At 33.3% G+C, this 12,763-nt stretch overlaps 1 protein-coding gene across 3 annotated transcripts in view; it reads left to right on the top strand.

Moving 5' to 3' along the window:
- Positions 1–12,544, top strand: part of LOC117181535 (40S ribosomal protein S10b) — a 43,829-nt gene extending 31,285 nt beyond the window's left edge. For all 3 annotated transcript variants that reach the window (XM_033374322.1, XM_033374321.1, XM_033374323.1), the window contains exon 3: positions 12,189–12,544. In XM_033374322.1, the coding sequence (XP_033230213.1) occupies positions 12,189–12,521 (333 nt within the window). In that variant the 3' untranslated portion in view covers positions 12,522–12,544. The remainder of the gene's footprint in view (positions 1–12,188) is intronic.
- Positions 12,545–12,763: the final 219 nt, after the last annotated feature.

The raw sequence follows: 12,763 nt of genomic DNA, 5'->3' as shown, positions 1-12,763 counted from the left end.
TGACTAATCAGTGTAATCCTAGAGCGAATCTTATTCCCATTAGCCTTGAAGCAGTTACGGTCTTTGTAAAAATATCTGCCAGTTGGTCACCTGTGGACAGATATTTAAGAGATATATAACCTTCATGTATTAGATCTCGGGTGAAGTAGTACTTATTGTCCATATGCTTTTGACCTTTTATGATGCGTGGGGTTGTTGGCAAATACAACCAGTGTTGTGTTAATAGATAACAATGTCTTCTGTTATATTTATATTTATACTACTTAGGAGCGACTTTAGCCACATAGCTTCTTCGGCACCCTCAAAAAGTGCTATGTATTCAGCTTCTGTGGATGAAGTCGCAATATAATTCTGCCCCCTAGTATTCCATGTTATAGTACATTTTTCAAACATTCTGAACAGATATCCGGTTGTACTTCTTCTATTACTTTTACGTATCTTAACACTCTTTTTAAGCATTTTCACAATTCTTTCGTATTTTTACTTTGATATAGATTTAAGAAATTAATTGGGAAACAAAGATCAGGCCTTGTTGATAGCATTGCATACATAAGACATCCAATTAAATTCTTACAAGGTGCATTGTAATGTTTATCTGAATTCAAAGCATCAAAATCTATTTTTAACGGTAAATGTGTGTTTATGGATTTACAATCACTCATAACAAAGTTTTTTAAAACGTTTCTAAAATATGAAGTTTGATTTAATGATATTGTTTCTTCCCCCCTTTCAATCAAAATTTCTAGAAAAACGTTTATTTCGTTAATATCGGTCATTTTAAAACAACTGTGTAGATATTGTTTTAATTTGAACCTAGTTTCTTGATCGTATGTTACTATGATGTCATCTGCATATAAAAGTAAGTAGATGTTTTGATTTACGTGACCTTTGTTCAAATAATATAAACAGTTATCAGCTGAAGAATTTTCAAAACCTTTTTCTTGCATTATTTTATCAAAAAGTTCATACCAACAACGAGATGATTGTTTGAATCCATGTATAGATCTATTTAATTTGCACACCTGATTATTTTCTGCCTCGACACCTTCCGGAATTTGCATGTAAATTTCTTCTTTTAATACGCCATTGCAGAATCCCGTTTTTACACCCATTTGATGAATTAAAAGATTAAACTGATTCCCAAATGCCAAAATAAAACGAAAAGTGGAAATTCTTGCAACTGGAGAATGAAAATTTCGTTATAATCTACTGAATACTCTTGACTGAAACCCCGTGCAGCTACCCTTGCCTTGTATTTTGTAGCAAATCCGAATTCGTCATTTTTTAATGTGAATGCCCATTTACAAGTTATGATATTTTTATTTAAGGGTTTTGATACAATATTGCAAGTATTATTTATTTGAAGTGAACTCAGTTCTTCCTTTATAGCCAACTCCTGAGTTCGATCATCCCTTTCTTTAATTTCTTGGAAATTCTTAGGGAGTTAATCAATAACATTTTGTGTGCACGCTGCATATGAATCGAACTCGTCGTTTTTATTTTCCGTGTAAGAAGGCTGAGGAAGAATCTTAATTCTATCACTTCTTCTTAATTCATGTTGTTTTGGATTGTTTTCTTGTGATTTGACTTCAGGTAAAAAAGATTTACTACATTCGGGAATTTCTGCATCCTCTGTGTTCGTATCACAGTTTTCGCTGTTGGTTACCGGATCTTCTGTGGAAGAATTAGATCCTTGAGATAACCTTGGTCTTGAAACCTTAAACTGTGTTTCATCAAAAATGATTTCCCGCGATATTATAAACTTTTCGGTTTCAGTGCTCCATATTTTGTACCAATTTGGTACATATCCGACGAGAACTCCTTTGACTAATTTTGTATTAAATTTATTAGTTCTTGTTTTTAAATGTATATATACTGTAGAACCAAGAACCCTTAAATGATTTAACCTGGGTTTTTTATTATGCCACAGTTCATGAGGAGTTTTCGAACTTTTCACAGCTTTTGTGGGTGTTAAATTTATTAAATAGGTTGCTGTTAATACAGCCTCACTCCAAAACTGTTCATCTAAACTTGCTGCGTTTATAATTGCACGAGCTTTTTCTGTAATAGTTCGATTCATTCGTGCCGCTACGTTGTTGCCTTTCGAAAAATTTACTTGGTTTCCACTTCTTGTTTGTGGTCTTATTTCCACTCGATTCTGGTGTTGGAACAGTACTAGTATTTAAAATTTTAAGGCCCGGTTCCACCAACTTCGGTTAAAACTTGAATCCTCGGTTAAAGCTGTTTAGTTGTTCCACCACTTTTTAACAGCCGGTTAACTCGCATTAACCACCGTTAAATCTAACCGTTCCAAGATTGGTCGGGTAGGGCGATTTAATCGTCCTTCATCCTAGAAAGTGCATTGTAGTTGTGAAATATGGAGTTTTTGGAAGAAGTTCTGTGGTCGTCTGCTCGTTGCAAATGCATAACAAAATAACGTTGAATTTAATAATGCATTAAAAGTAATTTAATGACAGTATTAAATAATTTTTGAGTATTTTGAGTGATCTTTTCGACATTTTCCATTTTCTAAGCGAAAGAAAACTGAAAAAACTGCTTTTAGATCAAATATCCGCAGTGTTAAAATTTTGAGCAAAAATCGCGAAGTGCGTTTGTTTTGATTGTAAATCGGGATAAAAAAGTAATCGGGAGCAGGACAAAGTTAACAAAATTCAATTTTTCAAACCACCGAATGATCTAAATATTATTGAATAATTTTTAATTAAAAAATTTAAAAGAGTTTTTCTCTTTAAAAAAATATTTTTTTATTAATTTTAATGAATTCATTTATAAAATTGCTTTTCGGCATAACTTTTTTCATGAAATTTAGCTTAAGATTTAGGACAAAAAGGGGATTTTCATTATAATTGTTTTTAAATTAAACATGAACTAAAGGATCTTCGCAACATAGGAACCAAGTTTTCAAAATAATTTCCAAATTGCTATTTTATCCATTTTACATTGATTTATTCTCATCTATCAGTGCATTTAGGTTTTAAATTATCAATCATAATTTGTTTCATCGAATCTACAGAAAAGAATCATTAATAAATGTTTATTTTCATTGCAAATGTTTAAATTATGCATGTTAAAGAATAACACAGGCCAACAATTCTCAGAACCAGAGACCAGACCTACTATACCCGAAGCCCATAACCTGAGACTCCCATAACCCGATTTCCTCTACCCCCAAACCCGGTTACAAAATTATTCAGATATTATTTTGAAAGGTTAATTTTAAGACATTTACATTTTTGATGATTTAGAACAAAAAACGAGAAGCCTTTTAAGAATGTTTAAAGGTTTTAGGAGAACAATAAAATTGTCCCAAGATTCCTGTTAACACTTTCAATGATTTCTTAATTTTGAAGAAGGGATTTTAAACGAAAATCAAATCAAAATTACAAAAAAATGCTATCATGCTTAATAAATATTTTGAACTATTCAAACAATTCCAAGTTATTTTTAAACTTGTGAAAAATTCCATTTATTCAATGTAGATTGTTGAAGATTTTGAAACAGGAAGCTGGATTAAAATTACTGAAAGTTTCAAGAGAATACAATTTTTTTCTTTAGATTTCCAGAAAAATGTCAAATAATTTTTTTAGAAGATTTCAAAGTATTTCCAAAAAAATTTCGAAAAATAATCTGGGAGTCTTGAAGGCAACTTTGTTTGTCTTTAAAATATTTTAAGGAAAATTGGAAAAATTTCAAAACACATTTAAAACGTTGAGATATGTTAAAAATATTTTTAAAAAATGTTTAATTTGATAATCATAAAAATGTGGAGAAAAATGTAGATTTTTTACAATTTTGTAAAAGAGCCGGTTTTTATGAATTTGAAAAGGTTTTTAGAAAGTCAAACAATATTCTCTAGATTATTAGGAAAATTTAAAGTTATTTTCTGGAAGATTTTAGGATAATTTATTTTTATTTTGCAGAATTAAAAAAAAGGCAGTTTAAAAAATTTCAATTAAAAAAAAATGAACTAAAATTACACACAGTCAACAAAATTTAATTAATGTTAATGAATTCATTTAAAAAAAATTTATTTCATCATAACTATTTTCATGAAATTTAGTCTAAAATTTAAGGGGGAAAGGGAATTTTAATTATACCTGTTTTTAAATTGAACATGGACTAAGTTATTTCAAGCTAAAAAATAAACGTTTTTAAAAATGATTCATAAAATCGAGGAAAATATTTTATTGTTAATTATAACTGTTTTTTTTTAAGAACTTGAGGTGAACTTTTAAAATGAATATTTTATTATTCAATCAAATGATTCATTTTTTGAACTTGAAATAATATATGATATTATTAAACAAGGAAGCACATTGTGTTCATTTAAACACATAATTTGCTTATTAAAATATTTGGAAATCCAAAATAAATTTAAATTAATAAATAAAATAAATATTATGTTATATGTATTATATAATATAATAAAAAATGTTATAAAATTTAGACTATTTTCTTTTCGGATATTTAAAAATTACACAAATAATTATATGTTTGATTTGATTGCGCAAGAATGATTTTTTGCGGTCAGTAGAAATGCATTGGGATTGACGTCTAAAAGCAGTGAATTTTACGATTTTCCCTAATTATTTTTGATTCAGGAAGGTAAAAAGAAATCTTAAAGATTATTATCTTTTACCTAGAACTATGAGAAAATTATTTTCATTTGAAAAACATTTTTTTAAACACTTTTGCCGTGCAATATTTGAATAATAGGCCAACTGCATAGCTGTCGCCGCCACACGGCCACCGTCAACTTTCATGACAAATATTTTCCACAGCCCTCCAGAAAAGTGGCATAGGGCTGCAAATGAGATTTCGCTTAAGAAAAACTTGTATAAATGATCTGCTGAATCAAACGAAGGAGCATTAGGAAGAAAATTAGGCGATCTCACTTTATTTTCTTCCATCTTATCACAGATAACACGAATAAAACAGAAGTATAACACGAACAAAAAACACATACAAATTCACTTTTTTTAGGTTAGTATGGTCACGAAGGTGGAGCGACTTTGTTTGAATTTGGTGCGCACGGCTATATTGCTTTGCTTTTCACTCGACCGACAAGTAGCCAGTCACGCGAATTGTTCAAAGTAAATCAGGAGTTATTTCGAAACGACTATCTGGTTAGACAACCGGGACCTCCAAAAACGTGGTGGAACGCGCGACAGGATAATCGACACTTAACTATGGCATTACATTTAACCCGCTGTCAGTTCAGCAATGATTTATTTGAGGTTGGTGGAACCGGCCCTAAGGGTAGTGGATTGTTCTTCTGTTCGTAATTTTACCTCATGATCCATTAGCCTTGTTTTTACAAAATCTAGGGTTAAATTGTCGTTACCCAAAGTCTTCCAGTTCTGTTGCAATGCCATCGTACGTACCGAGTAAGGTCAGAAAAAGGTGGGAGATCTGGTCCATCTCATCAAACGAGGCAGTCTTCCAGTTCTGTTGCAATGCCATCTAACGTACCGAGTAAGGTCAGAAAAAGGTGGGAGATCTTGTCCATCTCATCAAGCGAGGCAACTTGCTGCTATTAAATTTGCAATTATCGTATCTAATTTTCTAAAATGTTGTAGCAACGTTACTTCACCTTGCAATTTTAAACTTATAAGTTGTTCTCTCAAAGCCAAGTGGGTTGCCAAACTACGTCTTTTATAAATTGCATCCAAACCCTGAAAAATGTCTTGCAAAATGCAGAAAAGTATCACTTAAATATTCCACAATTATCCTTTTTGTGGTAGAGTCCTTTTTATGCCAGTCCGAAATCCCGATGTTCAATGCTGGTAGATCATTGTCCACAACGTCTAACACCTCAAGTTCAGCAAATAATAATCTCACTCGAAACTTTCACACTGTATGCTTTTCACCATTAAACGGCAGTATGTTACGTATACATAAATTGTTATCCATTTTCGCAAATCACTTGCTAACCGTTTAGAATTTTAATCCGTCTAGGCGCGATTAACTGTGTCCATAACCTAATGATTTGAAGGGCTTAAATAAATGAAAGAAATTATAGACGGTTAAAATACTGCTCTTTATTCTATGAAGGCTTAAGTGAGACTAGACTGAAAGAAATATATGACGATTCCATGCGGTTCCATGCGACGTTATAAGGACCACACGGAAGTATATCCTATCTAGATATTTATTAAACAAAACTCGGTCAGTCGACTGTGCTTTAATTCTAGGTATTTGAATCAGATTTTCATGCTAAATTTCTATGTTGAAATTCGCTTTTTGTTTTATAATTATGGAATATTTCTAACAGTTTTGATCGAAATATTGTCGATAAATGTCAAAAGCATGTAAAATAATGTATCGTCAAATTTTATTATGCATACCGACACAATCTTCGCAAATCATGTAGCTGTGATGGTCGCAAACATCGTGAATACAACTACCCCAAACTCTTCTTGTCTTTCGATCATTTAATCTTGGACACAATGCGCATTTTTTTTGTGTATTATTTTGTACTTGCTGCAAAATGTTTGAAGAGGCAACATCTTTTCGTAAAATTGCTGCTATACCACTACGTAGATCTCTCCGTATTGTAACTGTAGTGTAATTCTGTTCTAAAAAAGGTGTGACAAAATGGTCATACACTTTTTTCAGCCATTCTATTGCTGTCGTTTTTCGAGCAAGACCACATTCTTCAATTTGCATGCAAGCAAAACTCTTGCATTTACAATAGCTTGATCAAGAACCCAAAAGAAAATTGTTCATGGCCATCTGTGTGTCCTTCCAGTGACAGTGTAGGAATGACACAGTTTGTCAAAATTATCCTCGAGCACGAGGCCCCAGAAGGCGTTGATTTAAACCATATCAACATCACCGCTTTCTTCTTCTTCTGTAATTTCTTCAGAATAATTGCTTTGGTCGTCGTCAGAATCATGCTTACTGCATTCCGAATCGTTCTCCTCATCTTCTGCGAGGAATTCCTCGCGCATAGAACAAGACCGCAAATTGTACGCCATCTGATTTATTATTTAATTAACCATAACATACCGTATAAAAAAAGTAGGAAAATGTTTTGTACGTACCTGATTCTTCAATCTGAAGTCGAAAAACAAAGTAAAAAAAATCACTCAAAATTTTGAAATCATACGCGGCACAGTGGGGTGCAAAATGTCGCACTAGACCCGCTTTTTCTAGGTTTAGGTACTTAAAACCAATCAATTATAGTCTGGCGGTGCAGATGGTCCCAGTGTGCCAAGTAAGGGTTATAATAACTTCAAAAAAATATACTCATAATTAAAGGCTGATTATTTAGACATACTTGATTGTTCATGTAAAATTGGTAATTACAAATAAAATATTCAACACATTACAAAAAAATTAACATTAAACTTTACAATTTTAATTGTACTATTTGAAAAAAATTTACAACTAAAATTGTTGAATTTTTATGTATCATAAGTATTGAACATCTATAATTCCTAGAAAAAATGCAATCAAGTTAAAGAGATACTTAGAAGGTCTGCAAAAATTAAAAAAATGTAATGATTTAAAATAATGTAAACCACTAAGAAAATCCGGCTATTCGTACCTAAGTTTTGGTGCAAATAGTCAACGGCCTAATTTAAAACAAAATATAGATTTTTGCAGATTTCGAAGAAACAAAATTAGAAGCTTCTTAAGAATGATGAAAGACTTTAAGGGCATGCTCTTCGTGACCACGTGACCAAACTAGTCCCCGGTTATGAGCATTATTTTTGGTGTTCACTGTGTCCACACGGATTGAGATATCGGTTTAAAATTTGACAGATTAAATAAAAAGCACTAAAGAACGTTTCTATGCATCAATATATTTATAGTTTTAAAGAAAGTTTATTAATAAATCGATGAAATAGGATATTACCGGTCGAGATATAGCACTTTACAGATCATTTTTGGTTTGATGCATTTCGGATTTTTTGGTTCGCGTATATTGAGTACTGACACCAATTTTGGATTAAATCGTCGAAACCTTAAAAAAATTAATATAAGCAATAAAATTTGCACATTCGTTGCAAGTCTACAAATAAGTATCTGCACACACGTAACCTATCATTATTTTTGGAGCATTTTTAGCGATTTCTAGCGGAGAAAAAAAGACAATTTGAACGTCGATAAAGTCGAGATCGCGTGACTAAGTTCGTTCATGAAATGTTTGTGTAGAACGATTTTCATTTTTTTGGCCCTAAAATTAAAAGTTAAATTTCAATTTGGAAACATAGCAACACCAGAAATGTGATCAAATTTACTCTTTGGAGTTTTCCAACCAAATTCAATAATTTTTAACGTCTTATTTTTGAGGTTGAATCGATTAGCTGATAACTATTGTTGACAGTGAACCAACCGGCTAGAAAACTTTCTTCGTAATTATAAACATCATTTTGATATATACAAACGTTCTTTAGTCTTTTTGTGATAACTTCCAAAATCCTGAACAGGATATCTCCATACGTGTGGACGTAGTGAGGACCAAAAAAAATGAAAATCATTTCATTCTCCACACACAAATTTTATGAATGAACTTAGTCATGTGATCTCGACTTTATCGACATTCAAAGTTTCTTTTTCTCTCCGCTAAAAATGCTCAAAAAATAATGATAGGTTACGTGTGTGCAGATACTTATTTGTTGATTTGCAACGAATGTGCAAATTTTAATGCTTACATAAATTTTGTTAAGGTTTAGACGATTTAGTCCAACAGTGGTGTCAGTGCTCAATATACGCGAACCAAAAAAATCCGAAATGCATCAAACCCAAAATTATATGCAAAGTGCTATAACTCGAATGGTGATATTTTATTTCATGGACTTATAAATACACTTTCCTTAAAACTATAAACATGTTGATGTATATAAACGTTCTTTAGTGCTTTTTATTTAATCTGTCAAATTTTAAAGACGATATCTCAATCCGTGTGGACAAAGTGAACACCAAAAAAACGCTCATAACGGAGGACTAGTTTGGTCATATGGTCACGAAGAGCATGTCCTTGAAAAATGTTTAATGACTTTTTATTTGGGAGAAATAATTTTAAGAGAATATTTAAAAAGATTTTCAAAATTGTCAAAAATATTTTCCAATTTACAGGATTAAAAAAGAGTAGGAAGAATTCGAATCATTATCAAAGATATTTAATGTTCTGAAAACATTTCAAAAATAATTTAAAATTTGAATAAATGTAAAACCGCATGTAGATGTTCCAAGATTTTTCAATAAAAGTTGAAGCTTTCCAAGTATTTTGAAGCTATTTAAAATTAAAATAATTTAAATAAAATGTGTTCAGTTCATAAAAAAAAATATTATTCGTACAAATTTTAAATATTTTTAGCTTAAAATTGATTAAATGATATACAAGGCAGTGTTGATTACTTTAAGTCCAAAAATATTAAGCTTTATAGTTCGAGCTTTTTTACTTCATTGACCGTGAAAAAAGTTTGCGAGTCGGGAAATTACCGAGAATTTTTCTAAGTAATTGAAACGGTCACCCTCATTCCCGATTTACCACTGAACGAAGTATCACATGCGCTTAAGGACACTCAACTCCAGATCATAAAGAGCTCCACCACAAGAACGACAGCGATGATTTTTGCATTGCGGAGCTACGTGTCCAAACCTGCAGCATTGGTAATAAATGTTTGGTTGTACAATGTAGGGTTCAATTTTCAGTTGAAAGATGATAATGTGATCCGCGACCTCTTGACCTTCAAATCTAATCTGCATAGTTTTTGTCTGGACTATTTCTTTTTTGTCATTCCTAAGTACAAAGAGACGCGCGCTGAGAAGCGAGCTTCTGGAGCTCGTTACTGAATGTATAATGATGTAATTATTAGAAATTTCCAAAGGAACATCACGCACGATACCCTCACGAGTAACCCTATAGTTAGGAATGATAGCAACGAGATTAGATTTGTCCAAGAGTTCAGAACTATCAATGATTTTGTTCGCGCTTTTCCCATCGTAGCATTCCGCAAGAATTCTTGCGAAACCAGATTTTTCGATGCTATTTTATTAGTTTAGGAAAAGAGGTGAGTATTTTTCCAACCACCATGACGTGCTTGGATTTGCAATCCCTTTTTGGGTTGACAGTAACCATGATCCAACAAAGTATGGTCCAGCCAATTCGGTGCTCAAATACGTTCGACTTGGAATGACCCGACGCCCCCCCACCATACCCCGTCGCCCGAATTCCGTCCTTGAATCCAAGATGGAAGATCATCTGGTCGAACCGTCGGATAGGTTGGGTTTTTTTTACTTGCGCGTGGTTGGATCATGGACAGTAACGAAAAACGGACTTTTAATCTGGGATTGTTGGATGTCATTGTTAAAGTTTTGTAGATAATTATTCGCCATATTCTCGTCCAATTCAGAATCCATATTAACGACGCTAGTTTGCAACTCGACCTTACTTGTGAACTCGTCGTTAACCGGGGGATCTGGTTTCCCTAAGAAGTTCACCATATTTTTGGCGTAAACCCTTTAGCCTATTCTATAGAGTAAACCATCTTCTTGTGCAGGTTATAAGGTTATAGGGGGTCAGAATAATAAGGGAGGTAAAGTTAAGGTGCGCGGTTACTTTGGAGTAGCCTTGACAAACACCAGATCCCATGGTAAACCAACCACTCTTGACGGCGTGTCAGACGTTACTCCGTGCTTACACTTTGTCTTATGATCTAAGAATACACGGTCTAGCCATCAGCTCCCCCAATTCCGTCCCCATTCGCACTCCACCACTTTTAGCCATCTTGGTTACCATAGCAACCGTTAGCGTCTCGGTCTTCACTCAAAAGATTTGAAATCATGAATTATGGCTACATTGTAAATCAATGTCAATATCTGTGTAAGTTCTCAATATTCAAAGAAGGTGCAAGAAGCGGACACTGCTGACGCTATCCGTTTGTGAAAGCACGTCGTGTTAAAATTAACTTTGTGAAAATTGTAGTGGTGTTTCTATTTAAAAATACCATTGAAATCATTATTTCATATGAATATAAGATCTGAACATGTAAATTTGTGTACCCTGAGAGGGTTCTTTTGTTCTCATTTAGTGCTTATGTATGTACAAAATATAAAAACGGATATTATCATAATACAGGATATATGTTATATATATTTGTTTATCCTTTAGATCACGCATCTCAAAAATTTCATTATTTTCAAACTAATTTAATTTATTTATAAACTAAATAATTTCTTTATCTTTTACTTACAATCTTCGCTCATTGCATTTACTTCCTTTCAAATATACTTCATTCTCACGCGCTCACTTATCCAATATGGGTGAAAGTGGTGGAGTTGCTCCTTATTGGTTAACTTTTTTTTAGTTGCGTGTGGCTAGATTGTGTATTCTTAGATCATGCTTTGTCTGTTCCTAATGTTGTCCCTTCTTTCCCTTTCCTCTCATGATCCAACAAAGCATGGTCATGCCAGGCGCAAGTAAAAATAAGTCAACCAATCAGATTCGGCACCCGACCTTTCTGACATCTTGGATCGAGTGCAGGCGGCGTTGGCAGTTGGCTTCCCCTTCCATTCGCGCCAATGCAGTGAGTATGGCGGGAGGCGTCGGTTTACTCCAAGTCGAACGTATTTGAGCATCGAATTGGCGGGACCATAGTTTGTTGGATCATGCTTTCCTCTTAATCTTCTCCCCGAATTCTGCCAGAAGAACATTAAATAGAAGTGGACTCAACGGGCACACTTGCCGAAGTTTTTGTTAAAGTGTAATCGGTTTTATAGCCATTGGTTCAATTTCAGTTACATGATGCATGGTCCATTTGGTCGAATTTAGTACGGTTAATTCGAGCTTAAACATTTGTTGGGGTATTTTGTATCCATCGTGCGAGTTCAGGGTTAAATGAAATTCGGATTTGTTTAAGTTTCAAGTTTCTGTAGTGTACGTTTTTTATTTATTTTATTTATTACCAAATATCTATTTTTTATCAAATAATCCACATCATTTTTAAAAGTTATTATCCAAGAGTATGTAAAAAATTCAGCTACTCAAAATAATAAATTGGCTCTTTGTGGGAAGCCTTTTTCGCTTGGGGTAAAAAAGACCCCAGTGTGCCAGCTATGTTACGCATCGGGGGAAGTGTGCCATCGAAGGGTTAAGAATATATTTTAGTATATATTATCATTTATTAATCGGGAAAAACTTTGTCTTCTTTCAGTCTCTGAAATCCCGTGGTTTCGTCAAGGAACAGTTTGCGTGGAGACATTTCTACTGGTACCTAACGAACGATGGTATCGAATTTTTGCGTGGTTATTTGCATCTACCACCAGAAATCGTGCCTTCTACATTGAAGAGACAAGCCAGATCAGAAACTGCACGACCACGGCCGACTGGTACCGGTCCCAGAAGCGAAACTTCCAGGCCTGCAGAAGATCGCGCTGGATACAGAAGAGGACCTGGTGGCCCAGGTGATAAGAAGGCTGATGTCGGTGCAGGAACAGGGGATTTAGAATTCCGTGGTGGTTTTGGACGTGGAAAGGCTCCTCAATAAATGGTTTTTTAGTCACACATTAACCAGTATGCATTTTTTCTCACCAAAAAACAATTCTTTCATTATCCAAAAACAGTTCAGTTCTAATTCAATTTTTACTGGTTGACACCTTACATATCAAAGGTTTAGAAGTAGTTACATCCATTCACTTATTAATTATGATATATTAGATAGCCTATATCTTTTCAACCTCCATATTAAAACTTGTTAATATATTATATATTTCATTAAAATTAAATAAT

This window comes from Belonocnema kinseyi, chromosome 10 (genome assembly GCF_010883055.1).
Source record: "Belonocnema kinseyi isolate 2016_QV_RU_SX_M_011 chromosome 10, B_treatae_v1, whole genome shotgun sequence".
NCBI lineage: Eukaryota > Metazoa > Arthropoda > Insecta > Hymenoptera > Cynipidae > Belonocnema > Belonocnema kinseyi.
Note: the sequence above shows the minus strand (reverse complement) of the source record. Positions and strands in the feature narration are given on the sequence as shown.